This window comes from Siniperca chuatsi, linkage group LG1 (genome assembly GCF_020085105.1).
Source record: "Siniperca chuatsi isolate FFG_IHB_CAS linkage group LG1, ASM2008510v1, whole genome shotgun sequence".
Classification (NCBI taxonomy): domain Eukaryota; kingdom Metazoa; phylum Chordata; class Actinopteri; order Centrarchiformes; family Sinipercidae; genus Siniperca; species Siniperca chuatsi.
In genome coordinates, this window is record NC_058042.1 from 27390421 (window position 1) to 27402969 (window position 12549).

A 12549-nucleotide genomic window follows, 5' to 3' on the forward strand; every position below is an offset into this window, starting at 1 on the left:
TGCGGTACAAAGCTAAGGAGCAATAATTTTGTGAGAAGTGACAGGTGACCGTTTGACCTTTAAGAACACCAGATGAAATGTTGGTGCTGAATGTACCTGGATCTTTCCGAGCTCCCCTGTGCTCTCCATTCTGCTGGCTACGTTAACTGTGTTGCCCCATATGTCATACTGAGGTTTCCTCGCCCCGATCACTCCAGCTATCACTGGGCCGTAATTAATGCCTGCGGAAAAACAACAAGTTTCAAGTTTGACTCTGTATAAGAAAAGAGAGGACGAAATATAATATTCAAGAAGAAAAATGAGTCATCCATCCACAGATCTCAGGCTGCAGTTAAGAGATCTATCAGAAAAGCTCAAATGTTAGAATGGAAAACATTTTCATTTATGGTTTACAGTCATTTTTGTCAAGGACATTAACTAGCAAAGGTTTTCTGAGTGGCCCAATGTTAGCAAACATTATATAGATATTGTTGTGTAATTGGCATTACTGAGTCACTTCTCTGACCTTTGTGGCCACAGTGGCAGCTGTTCAGCAAAGTTACCCAGACTCACTTTCAGGCAGGAATATTATTTAGCTAAGGAGTGGAGAACTGTTTGGCTTTATTCCGTTTACAAGGTGCAGTTCTACCTTGAATTGTAATACAAACAATAAAGTCATTTAAGAAACCGTTCACACCTGGAGAGACCAATATATCAACTGCAGAATAGTTCAAGCCTCATGAAACTGGCAGCAGAGGAATCACGTCACCGGTCAAAGAAAAAGTCTGTGGCAAACAATAACTGCTTTTTAATAAACATGCATCTCAAAAGTGGAAGTTAGTGGTTTTTGTTTCAAAGTCACAAGTTGTTTAGACACGGCCGCTGATAAGGATAGCATTCTGCTAAAGAAGGTTTATACCACTCAGTGCAAAATTTCAGTGTTTATACCTTATGTACCTTTTTATCTCCAAAGAAATGTAAATGTTTTAACCAAAACCTTTATCCAAGATGTCTGCTCAGAATCAACTGTGTGGGAATAACTGTGTCAGGACTGCAGACACGACAGATAGAGGTTTTCTCAGACACTCAACTGGGTTCTGTCTCTATCTCATGGCTTGAGTATGATGTTTACTTTATATATTATTTGATGTACTTAAGTTAACCACAGTAATTTATGAGGGGAAATAAGCTCCCAGATCCTCAACATTACAGGCAACAAACTTCTGTCAAAGGTTACAGTCCATTAGCTTATAAAGATGGGTTCACTCTGGTAAGGTAGGTTTAACTTCTACTACAGTCCTGAGTGCAACATGATAACCTAATAATGGAGTGTCAGCGAATGCGACTGCTCTCATGGCAAGAACACTACATGAATGCCAATCATGTTCGGTGTAACCAAGGAAACCTGTTGGGTTATTGTGTCAGCCCTAACGGAGCTGGACGCAGTGCAGTGCAGTGCAGTGCAGTATTCAGTCAATGAAAGGTTTATGCTGAAGCTGCCAAGCAGCTGAGCACACTCACCCACACGGAGCCTGAAGCTATTGAAGGAATGTCTGTTGATGCCATCCAACTTGCCAATCAGAGCGATGGCAAACTCCACCATGTTCCCTATCTGCGCCTGCTGTCGCTCTCTGTCCTGAAAGAACATATTCAACAACCTCATTATGACCGCTTCAAGCTTTATGAGTTTTTTTTTTGTTTTTATGGTCAAAAAGTATGCTGACGGGCTTGCTAACAAACAGTTAACAAAGCCGATCTGACCCAGGCCTGACCCTGGTCTGAAGCAGTAGCTACTCCACCTGATTGTTCTCCTGACCAGGCGTCCCACTAAGCCCTGCAGCAGCCATGTAAGTGCTGCCAATTGTCTTGATCTTCTCCACACCGCTGAACTTGGGCTTGGACAGCAGCTGTTGGGTTGGAGAAAAACCAAAAGAGTGATGTGAGGGAACTTCATCATATACAGTATTTATTCCTGTTGGCATGTACATTATAGGGATTTAGCTCTTATTCTTCGTCCATATGGTTAACATTGGGAATTGGAAAAAGAGCATAATCAGAGCCACTGATGGCCGATGTTGGGCCTTTAAAGACATCTGTCATGTATCACAGAAAAGAACTTGGTAAACAAATTGGTGGGACCAGTATGAAAGAGAGGTTTTTCTTATCCTTCTTTGACTTCCTGACCTCGTCAAAGTCAGCAATGATCTCGTTCAGGAGCCTCAGGCATTCCAAGCCCTCCTTGTTGATATCGCACTCAGTGTAAAATTCTTTGAAATCCGGCACTGAGGCGAACATCACACACACACAGTCGTAGGACTTGTAGTAAAGGTCCTATCGGGAAAAAACCCACAAATACAAAAAGCACAGTTAGTAGCAACAGAAGGAAAGCAAGACACTGGAAGACATCAGAGCAGGGAACCACTTCTGATGGACACTGGGTTTTAAAATATGTCCAGTATAATGCTCCATGACATGTTTCACATTTACATTGAAGTCATTGTCAGCAATAAACTGATGACCTCATGTGCACAGTATCATGTGTCACTTGAGGGCAAGAAATTTCCTCTGCTTTTGTCCTTAGGCGCAAGCAATGACACTGCACCTGCTGACATTTATAATTCCCTCCATTTATTTTAAAGCTGACCTGAGTTAATGCACATGACCTGAATACATTAGTGAAACGTTTGCCTCCTCTTAGAAGTTACACAACACAAACATCACGGGAGACACTGGACTATCCTGAGAACTGTGAAATCATTAATAAAAATGAAGAAAATTGTTATGTAAAAAATGTAAAATTGAACTGACTTCTACCAAACTGTAGTGATGAATATCAGATTTTTGTTTACATTTTACAAAATGACACTTGAGATGTGGGTCCACTGAGGCAGGTCATGTTTAGGTTGAGTGGCTCTGTCTCTGTAATGCTGATAAATTATGGTAATTTGCCTTTCCATTGGTGAATGATGGCTGAATAAAGTGAGCCACTGATCATAATATAAAATGAATTGTTATACTGAGTGAAGTCTCACCTCATTCTTTTTATTCTCCTCGACAAACAGAGCTGCCACGTGAGCCGGCAGCACGTTCTCCAGCAGCAGGCGGTTCAGGTTCTCCCTGGTCTCGATCTCGTCCTGCTCTGTGCGGTTCTTATACTTTAGCAGGAAGTCCTGGCGGAAGCAGGACTCATTCTGGCAGACCCAAACACAGTGAGGTTAGAGCAGGCAATGAAGGAAACTATAACTTTAAACTATTTCCATTGGAATTTTCCTGGATTTCTTGCAGCCTCTGATTTATTTACTTTGAGAATTTTAATACTTCTCATAATTTTACAATTGGTGGACGGCAGGGACAGACACATATGTAAAAGATATAGATAAATTCATGACAGGCCAACAAAAGATTTGACTTTAATGATTTGCACATTTCTGTTTTGAATCTGTTAATCTGTTTTCAGTTTGTCTATTTGGGAGGTGAGGCATAAAAATGGGAAAGAAATGAAACGAGGACGGAGAGGTGAAGATTGTCATTACCTGTTGTGAGATGATGAGCATAGTGACCAGGAACAGGGTGATGTATATGCAGCTCATCACCTGGGGGTGTTTCACCAGCCCTAACCCTCTCAGGATAGATCCATCTTCTCTGCTGCAGAACATACCAGAAAATGTTTGGCTGGACTTCACTTCCATTTACGTATTTTATACAGGATTATTCCGTGTAAACTGAAATTGATGAATGTAATGTCTTTTTATAGAACCGGGACTTTGACCACCAGCACTGACTGATCATATTGTTATAAGTTTGTACTTCTCAAACTGCTCTGATTTACTTTCTACATTCAGTCCCACCTGCTGCAGTTCCAGTTGCTGTTGATCTGAGTGTAGAGTTCGTTTCCGTAGACGACGAAGAGTTCTCTCTTGGTGCTGAGGATGATGATGTAGTATGCTGTGGAGGCCAGGGTGAGGAAGAGCACTTTGAGCTCAAAACTCACTCGGAGGAAGACTCCACATGCAATGAGCGATAGGATACAGCAGTACACGGAGTACTGAAGGAGAGAAAGGCGAGGGATGGAATTAGACCAGGGTCAAATAAAAGTAGCGACAAATCTAGTGGCAACTTATTTTAAAGAACCCTATTTAGCATTATATTATAAGTATGCAAACAAATAATAAAATGTTTTATAGCACACTATTATGTAGTTGTAAGCAGAGATAAGGACATTTTAAGTGTAACCTTAACTCCTCCTTTGAAGCATCTATAAGTGGTGTATAAACAGAAAATGAATAATTGACAATAGATCACGGTTGTAATTACATAAAATATGTATTCATATTTTAGATGACTATGTTTATTTATAGATTTATAATGTACTTATCATAATTATATTTATTAATACACTTAAAATGCTTAAAACCCAAGTCATGGTGATGCACAAATGTCTTCTCTGGTACTCCATTAAACACATGCCAGAACTATTTGCAAATACTATTTAATCCAGTGTGATATGAAAAAACATTTAACATTGCCATTTCATTATCGTCTATGGTTAACAAATCCATCACTCACAGGCAGGTAGAAGAGATCTCCCTGTAATCCCTCCTCGTGGGAATCATTTTTGTGAGGCAGGTCAGCAATATCGCCGGAACATTCTGTCACACGTGTTTGGACAAAGCACTGCAGGGGGATCAAAAAAGATTTGACTGACAGGCAACCACAGGACAGAGTGCTTTGAAGTTTGGCATGGCAGCTGTGAAGTGTTGTACAGCTAGAAATAGCAGAGTATATATAATGACACTCTCTTAGCAATCGACATGTCAGCGGAGTCTTACCAGGTTGAACACAGCCAAGATAATGATGACCGTAGTAGTGATGGTGGCCAGAGGGAGGCGCACACATGGCCGCTTTACCACCGCCTCCGACACAGCTGGCAGCCACTGGCACCTTGACAGCTTCTCTGGAACCAGGTGCTGCAGAAAATAAGGAAAAGTGAGGAGAAAGACGAGGAAAGATGGAATTCAAACAGGTATGAGGAGCATGTAGCTTTTACATCCATCCCCAGACATCATGTGCGAGTGACTCATCGCTGGCTATTTCCAGTGTGGGAATCTGTCTGAGAGGAGACACTGCCTGTCAAGGACTGAATGTCAGGTGTCAGGAGGTTAGCTATAGAAAGCGTAACAGCACAACGAATGCAAGGGATAGCTTCCATGTTTCCATTCTCACACTGGCTAATTCTGCCACAGTGAAACACCACACACATCCTTTTCACCCTTGCCTTTATTTACCAAGCACTTGCCTATTGTTACACGTTTGTGACCTTTTGAGGCTGCAAGTAATGTAATATTATGATATCTTGATCATTTTTTTGGTTGTCTCCCTTCTGCAAGTGCACTGTCCAGACCTGCCCAGAGCTCTGCATTATGTAAAACATGCAACAACATTATGGAAAATGTAAACAATTTCATGTCTGCGATTAATAATTTGCAATTATTAAATATGAAAAATATATGGTCAAATGCAACACATTTTATTCTGAACAGAACATTTCAGCTCCTTTAAATTAAAAACAAAGAGACAGAAGTGGTTTTGCAAATCCCTCACCGCCTGACCTAGAATGCATGTATTTATTTTGAGATTTAAAGTTAATTCCTTGACCTTGGAAACAGCAGTTGCCACAACAATCTCACCACAAGGTTAGTAGCTGTGCATTGCTTGTTGGATAATACAAGCCCAAATAATGGGGAGTAAGCTTAAGGAAGGCTACTGACAGATGGAGAGTAAAATAAAAAAATTCCTGAAGGCTGTATTTTATGGCATTCATCTTGTGTGGCCTTCACACAACAGCAATATAATTATCTATAAAGAATTTCACATTTAATTTTCACTTCTCATACACAAGGAAATTCAATTAATTGAATACCATTTTAGAGCAAAACACTTCATGAGTGAGTCATACACATGTAATGCAGGTCAGGGCCAGGCCAACATTATACAATGTGGGACTTTAACACGTGTTGCTGGACAAATGCCAACTCTTTGACACTGGCCTGCATCCGGCGTGGGTTGAGGGGCTGCTGTTAAAGAGCTATGACGAGTTTGCTGTGCCTGTGAGGCTTTTCCACTTTCTACAAACCTAAATGTTAACTGGGACAAAATGCCTGAAAAGAGCTGGAACTTGAAAACTTGAATCGACTGAATATCTAAAATGTTAGCATAAAACTTAACACACTGACCTGTAAGTGACCTGCGAAACAGATGGCCAGGGTCAGTAGTAGCACACAAACCAACACTCCAAATGACATCCCCAACATCTGTCGGCTGAGGGAAATAAAAAACAGAGTATGTCAAAAAGCAGTAATACTTTAAATTTTCATAATACTGCTCTATCTTGCATTTATGCACACACTTTATATCCTGCACTTGCTTATTGCACTTCTGGTTAGACCTAAACTGCATTTCGTTGCCTTGTACTTTTACATGTGTAATGACAATAAAGTTGAATCTAATCTAAAAAAAAAAATAATAATAATCTTCATAGTATGTTTCTTCTTCCCCCGTTGCACTGCATTGTAACTGCTGACAACTTTGTGATAGATTTTTGAGGATAATCTGGTCATACTCACTCCTTTGTGACAAACATCTGAACCAAAAAGATGCAGAGGAAGATGAAGGTGGCACAGCCAACATAGTGTTTGAACATTGGCAAATCCAGGGCTCGGTACTTAGAATAGGAAAAACAGAACACACTGAACCTCTTGTTCAGCACCAGGATGCTTAAATGGAAATGTCATGACAATGTGGAATTATAAATGCTTTTAATTATCTATTTGCAGCTTTGTGTCCAACTAACCTGTTTTTCCAGATCTTTCTTTGGAAACCACAGAGCTAAGCTGCCACTCTCCTCAGACTTAGACCACTGCCTGAGAGAGAGGAGGAAGAAAAGAAGAAAGAAAGAAAAGCGAGGGAGGAAGGAGAAAGGAGGGAAAGAAAGGAGGACAGAAGGGAGGGAGGGAGGGAGGAAAAAGAAACCAGGGAAGAAAGGTAGGAGGAAAGAAAAAAAGAAATAAATAATAGATAATTGCTCTGACTTTTACACTTCAAGTGTAATAAGTTTAACATCTGTACTGTGACTGCTTTAAAGGGTAAATCAGCACTGGATCACATAGGTCATAAATAGCTGCTGCAACTGCTTTCGGTGGGTTCACACTTGACACAATCACTTGGCACAATAGCAATGCCTTGAAAAGAAGGTCTGAATTTTCAACAGCAGTCTCTTGCACCTCTGATGATATTAATCAAACAAGCGTTAGCTGCCTACTGCTGGCAGATCACAGTGAATCAAGAAACACATGCAGAAAGTTAACATTGTATTCATCATTTCTGTTCATTATGAACAAAAAAACATTTAAACAAACCTACTATTTCATGTCAGTGTACTATACTGTACACCACAGATCCAAATAGACCATTATGAAGGCTTGTAAATTAAGCTATATGTTTTCTATCATCCTGGAGGAGTCAAATACCACCCTGCTAAAAATTTTAAGTTTACAATATTTAGTATTTGCATAGATATGATACCAAGACCAGAGAAGACACTACAGCCATGCTAGCAGCTCTGTGAGGCTGTATGTGGGCCTAGCGGTAATTAGAGCTAAATGCTAACATCAGCATTCTAACAAGCTCACAATGACAATGCTAACATGCTGATGTTTAGCAGGCATGTTTACCGCGTTCACCATCTTAATTTAGTGTGTTAGCATGCTAACATTTGCTAATTAGCAATAAACACAAAGTACAACTGAAGCTGATGGGAGTGTCATTAGTTTTGTAAGTATTTGGTCATAAAGCAAGTATTGTACAGATTGAAATTTTGACCTGTTACAAGGAAAGTCAGGGGATCACCAAAGTTTATCCTGTGGGGGGCATGAATGTTTGTACCAAATGTCATGTTAATCCATCCAGCAGTTGTCAAGATCACCAAAGTCAGTAGGATTCATTGTCTGGGGACCATGAATGTCTGTACAAAATTTCATGGCAATCTACAGTATTTCATAGTTGTTGAGAAATTTGAGTCTGGACCAAAGAGGTGGATCAACCTACCAAACAACCGATAAACCACTGCCATCCCAAGAGCCACGCCGTTAGCATGGCCAAAAAGTTAAGCTTTTGGTCAAATTCACTCAAACTCGAGAGCGTCAAGCAACAATATCTCAATATGAGAAATCTTTCACATTGGTATGCCTAAATTTCAAGGATTCTGCAGGTGTTTTCAATTCTCAACCAAATACGTGCTGTTCAACCTTAAGTCATATTTTTCATATTACATATACTTTCTTTTCAATTTGGGTTACATTGTTTCATGAAATGTACAACGTACGTACAATGTGATTTGACTTGTTGTAAAAATGGACCTACTTGCTGCTGAGCTCATCTATGGTAGTAGTCATCTCATTGTGCAGCTCCTCATCAAACTTACTCTTCTGGGATTTGTTCCTGCACCGGAAAGCACAGAGACAATCAGGAAGAGGTAGACAGACAGACACTGAAACACACAAGCTGACTGGAACAGATGCTGGATAACCAGATCGGGTCATGCAGGTTACTCAGGTCCAGTACAGCTGTGCTTGGGGGCAATGTGGTTAATGCCATTCTGAGCATTAGTGAGAAAAGAGAAATATGGTTTGTGAGAGAGAGAGTTACGTAGAGGGAGTGTGCCGGATGCAGAATGCTGTGTGTTAGATGATCGCACAAGTGTTTCAGCTGTGCTTCTGCTTGGAAACCCCCTACTCTATTAGGAAGGAAACACTCACACAGATGCACAGACCCAGATACACACAAGCCCAGTCAGTGATCAGTGTTAATAGGAGCATGTCATTCCACCAACAGAGGTTACAGGGTTTCTGGCGGCTTTTGAGATATACATATGTTGCCCTGTTACGAAGAGGTAGCAGTGAGAAAAGAACAGTATTACACCACTGCTCAGGTTAGTTTTGGGACAGCAAGGCTCTCCACTAAGGCAGTAGTTCTCACCCTGTGGTACAGGACATCACATAGATATTTTTTGGGGTGTGGGACTCAGAACGATTAAAAAGGTTGGTACGAATTATATTTGTTATATTGGAAATTTACAGTGTAATGTGTTATCTCTTTTTTAATTATTGTGATAAATGAGTCATTTTAGCCTCTACTCCCATAAAAATGAATCCATTAAACAATATTTAAATAATTCCTTTTGGGAAACTGCATGAAGCATACTGATTGCTGGGTACTAATCTGCAATTTAAAACAATGGTGGAATTATTTACAGTATGTGAAAGCTCACCATCTTTTGTATTTACACTTTAAACAAGTGGCTATGAGCAAGCATCCATTTGTTCTTGTTTTCAGGGGTCACAAGCCAAAAGGTTGAGAACTACTACACTGAGGGAATGAGGACCTTGCGGGCCATGAAGGTCCCACTCACTTATAACTGCTGAATGGAGGGGTAGGCAAGGAGAACGGTTCTTCTAGAGACTCATCAAAGCTGTCAGGGCCCAACAGTTAGACACAAACACAAATTCATCACATCAGAGCAGTGGGGAGCCAAAAAAACACAGGGCCACTGATCAAATAAATGTGAAAATCCATCTAAAACAGTTAGATATACGCTTGTGAACAGGAGTAGCGCACTCACAAACTTACTTTTAACCACAGAAAAAATATATCCTGCTACATAATGTCATCAAGCTTGAGTGGGTGCACTTCATTTCACTGTCACTTCAGCCTCAGACATGTTCACCAGCTGCTGCCAATGCTACAGTGGACTGTGCATACATGAATGAAATTAACAATTTCCGAGATAACACAGCCCTCCATTCTCACAGGGTGGAATGCTTGTGCTTTTAGGCACACACTTATCTCTTCTAATCACATTACTCCAGCCCACGCTGTTTGTGTATGTGAGTCCTGCCCACTAATCAGTAGCTACACTTTAAATATTTGTCCGTACGCCTACTGCCTGTGCCAGACGGGAAAAGAGAATTAACCATTATAAGCTACAACCATAATCAATTTGTCTATGCATTATTTGAAGCTAGTAGAAGGGCTTGTCATAGAGCGCAGCACTCCCACCACTCTGCAGGAATGACTGCCAATGCAGCACAGCTGTATTAAGCAGACCCTCAGTGATGACATTTTGTTGGCGAATGTTGTATTTGCTGGCTGTGACTAAATCCTCTAACACTCCTTTTGCTTTAGGAACATATACTGACTTATTGTCAAATAATGTTTTAAGAACAATTTCAGTATTATCATCCCCTCCTCTGGGATGTTCATGCGTTTTAACTGCTTAATAATGACCCAATGACACATTAAAGTAGCAGCAACAAAGTTTTACCCATGTAAATTCCGTTTGAGGGGGGAGGCAGCCCACCTTAAATCTCATAAATATGGATGTGTGCCAACTGACCACCACTAAGACTTTAGGGTCAAACAGTAATTTTCTCTTTACCCTTCTCTGCTACCTGGCATTTACATATAGCAGCTCAGAAATGGTTTATTGCACCTCACATGATCTGTAAGAGTAAGACACTAAACATCCTGCCTGCTCTCTGCAAAACACTTTAGAAGTGGATTTTAAATGTTTCAAATGTGGATGATGCATCCATAAACAGAAAAACTGTAAGGAAATGTGAGTCAAAAGGAAAATCTCATGTGTAACAAGTCTAATATGACTCTTAAAGGATGGATTACCACCATAATATCACCATGATTTCATTCCATCAAAATTTTTAAGCTCCCATGAAAAGCATTCATCTTATACAGCTGTGTACAGCTAAACATTGGCAATAATGTAATTACTGCTAGGAAAATAATAACATTTCCTTCTAAATGCTTTGATATACTGTATTACAAAATATTGGTAATTAAATGTAATGAAGCATGGAGCGATGACCAGTTGGGAAACATTCTTCCCTGTTTCAGGCCATGGAGATGAGCAACAGCGTTGTTACACGGGCCGACTTCCAGGGTGAATGTGAGTGAGCACACTCATTCTCTTATAGTTTAATATACCTTAACAATAATAATAGTTACCAAATGGGGACCTAACATCTGAATTCATTTAGTAGCTACTGCAGCAGCTCAGAGTTGTTCTTACCTCTCAGTGATCTTGGAACCGGGGGCTGATCGCAGAGGGATGTCCTGGAAAAGACAGGGACAACATTCACCCAATAAGAATGCATTATAATGTGAGTGTTGAAGGCCAAACCCACCAAAACTCAATTTATCACAGTGCAGCAGTGTTTCAACCAGCACAAAGTAAAAAGAGACCGACATATTATAGCTATATCTGTAGTTTATTTCTTATACTATTTCCTTAATAATTAACAAAGCGAGACCATGCCTTGTATATACTGTACACTATGCTTTAACGTGGGCTCCAGCAGAGGAGTAGTTGTGACCTTCATAACAACAAACAACAATAATCTGTTTACCTTGAAGCGTGTCTTGCCATTGACAATGGCGTCTGGGGTGAAGCCCTCTCGGTTCTGAAGGTGGGCAAAAGGTTTGACTGCCCCCCAAGATTCCAGGTAACGGGTCATACGCACGGACGCCCGCATCTTCAGACCATCGTTCATCCGAGGTTTAGGCGCGCTACGACTGTTCGATGATGGGTCCTTAGACTTGAGACAGACAGACACATACTCTTTAGCTGAAGCTCTAAGGCACGGAAATTAGCATGAGTATGTTCCTAAATCATAAAAGTCATTAGAGAGCACTGAGGGGACAGCATACCTCTACTAAGGCTGTGCAGTCCTCTAGATTTGTTAATAAAATAAAATGTTTAGAAGTTTTTAACCTGGACCTGCACCAAGTTTTGGAGAATACCTGGCGGAATGTCATCCAATTCTGCAGGATTGCTCGGAGCTGATATGTGCATGGGTCACCTAAATTTGGTTACAATTGCACAATGCATGGAAGAGTTTTATGTACCAAACCTGGTGAAGAGTGGGGGGAAACATTATCTTCATCAATAGAGTAATGGGTTACATAAGTAATGTGTGAGACTTTGTGTGAGATATTGACAGATCTGTCCTGAACCCAAAAGTTTGCTTGTATGCCTCATCTCAGGAGAAACCCATAGAAAGCAGTATGGTGGGAAAAACATATTCAACATTTAGAAAACTACGGTATTGTTTTAAAATTATATTACAGAAGATCATATCAACCATGATTTATAACATTCGGACTACAACACAAAAAATACCCTGTATTGTCTATACTCAAAACATGTAATTATTTTTCTCTTAATATACTTCATTATCTTATCAGCAATTATTTGTGAGAGCAGGTGTTTTCAAATACTATATATTTCTCACTCTCTCCCTAACAATGTGCATTTAAAGTAAGATGGACAGAGAACTTACCCGTGGATCAATGACTAGGTAGGTTCGGACATTGAGCTCTTTTAGATAGGGGTCCCTGAGGTGGCCATTGCCTTCTTCCACTTCATAAGCCTTATTCAGGTGCTTCAGAGTCGCCTCTGTGATGTGGACACGTCTAACAGTGACAAAGAGCAGGAGAAAC

General features: G+C 40.4%; 1 protein-coding gene across 3 annotated transcripts in view; it reads right to left on the minus strand.

Moving 5' to 3' along the window:
• adcy7 (adenylate cyclase 7) overlaps positions 1-12549 on the minus strand; it is a 55310-nt gene that overhangs the window by 2104 nt on the left and 40657 nt on the right. For 2 of the 3 annotated variants that reach the window (XM_044170743.1, XM_044170828.1), the window contains exons 10-26: positions 12390-12522; positions 11457-11645; positions 11120-11163; positions 9446-9505; positions 8398-8475; positions 6830-6899; positions 6603-6700; positions 6213-6297; positions 4809-4946; positions 4546-4653; positions 3828-4024; positions 3513-3624; positions 3012-3170; positions 2164-2310; positions 1779-1886; positions 1501-1615; positions 97-221 (exon numbers count right to left, since the gene is read on the minus strand). In XM_044170743.1, coding sequence (XP_044026678.1) covers positions 97-221; positions 1501-1615; positions 1779-1886; positions 2164-2310; positions 3012-3170; positions 3513-3624; positions 3828-4024; positions 4546-4653; positions 4809-4946; positions 6213-6297; positions 6603-6700; positions 6830-6899; positions 8398-8475; positions 9446-9505; positions 11120-11163; positions 11457-11645; positions 12390-12522 — 1966 coding nt within the window. The remainder of the gene's footprint in view (positions 1-96; positions 222-1500; positions 1616-1778; positions 1887-2163; positions 2311-3011; positions 3171-3512; positions 3625-3827; positions 4025-4545; positions 4654-4808; positions 4947-6212; positions 6298-6602; positions 6701-6829; positions 6900-8397; positions 8476-9445; positions 9506-11119; positions 11164-11456; positions 11646-12389; positions 12523-12549) is intronic. The other variant, XM_044170917.1, reaches the window with a different exon arrangement.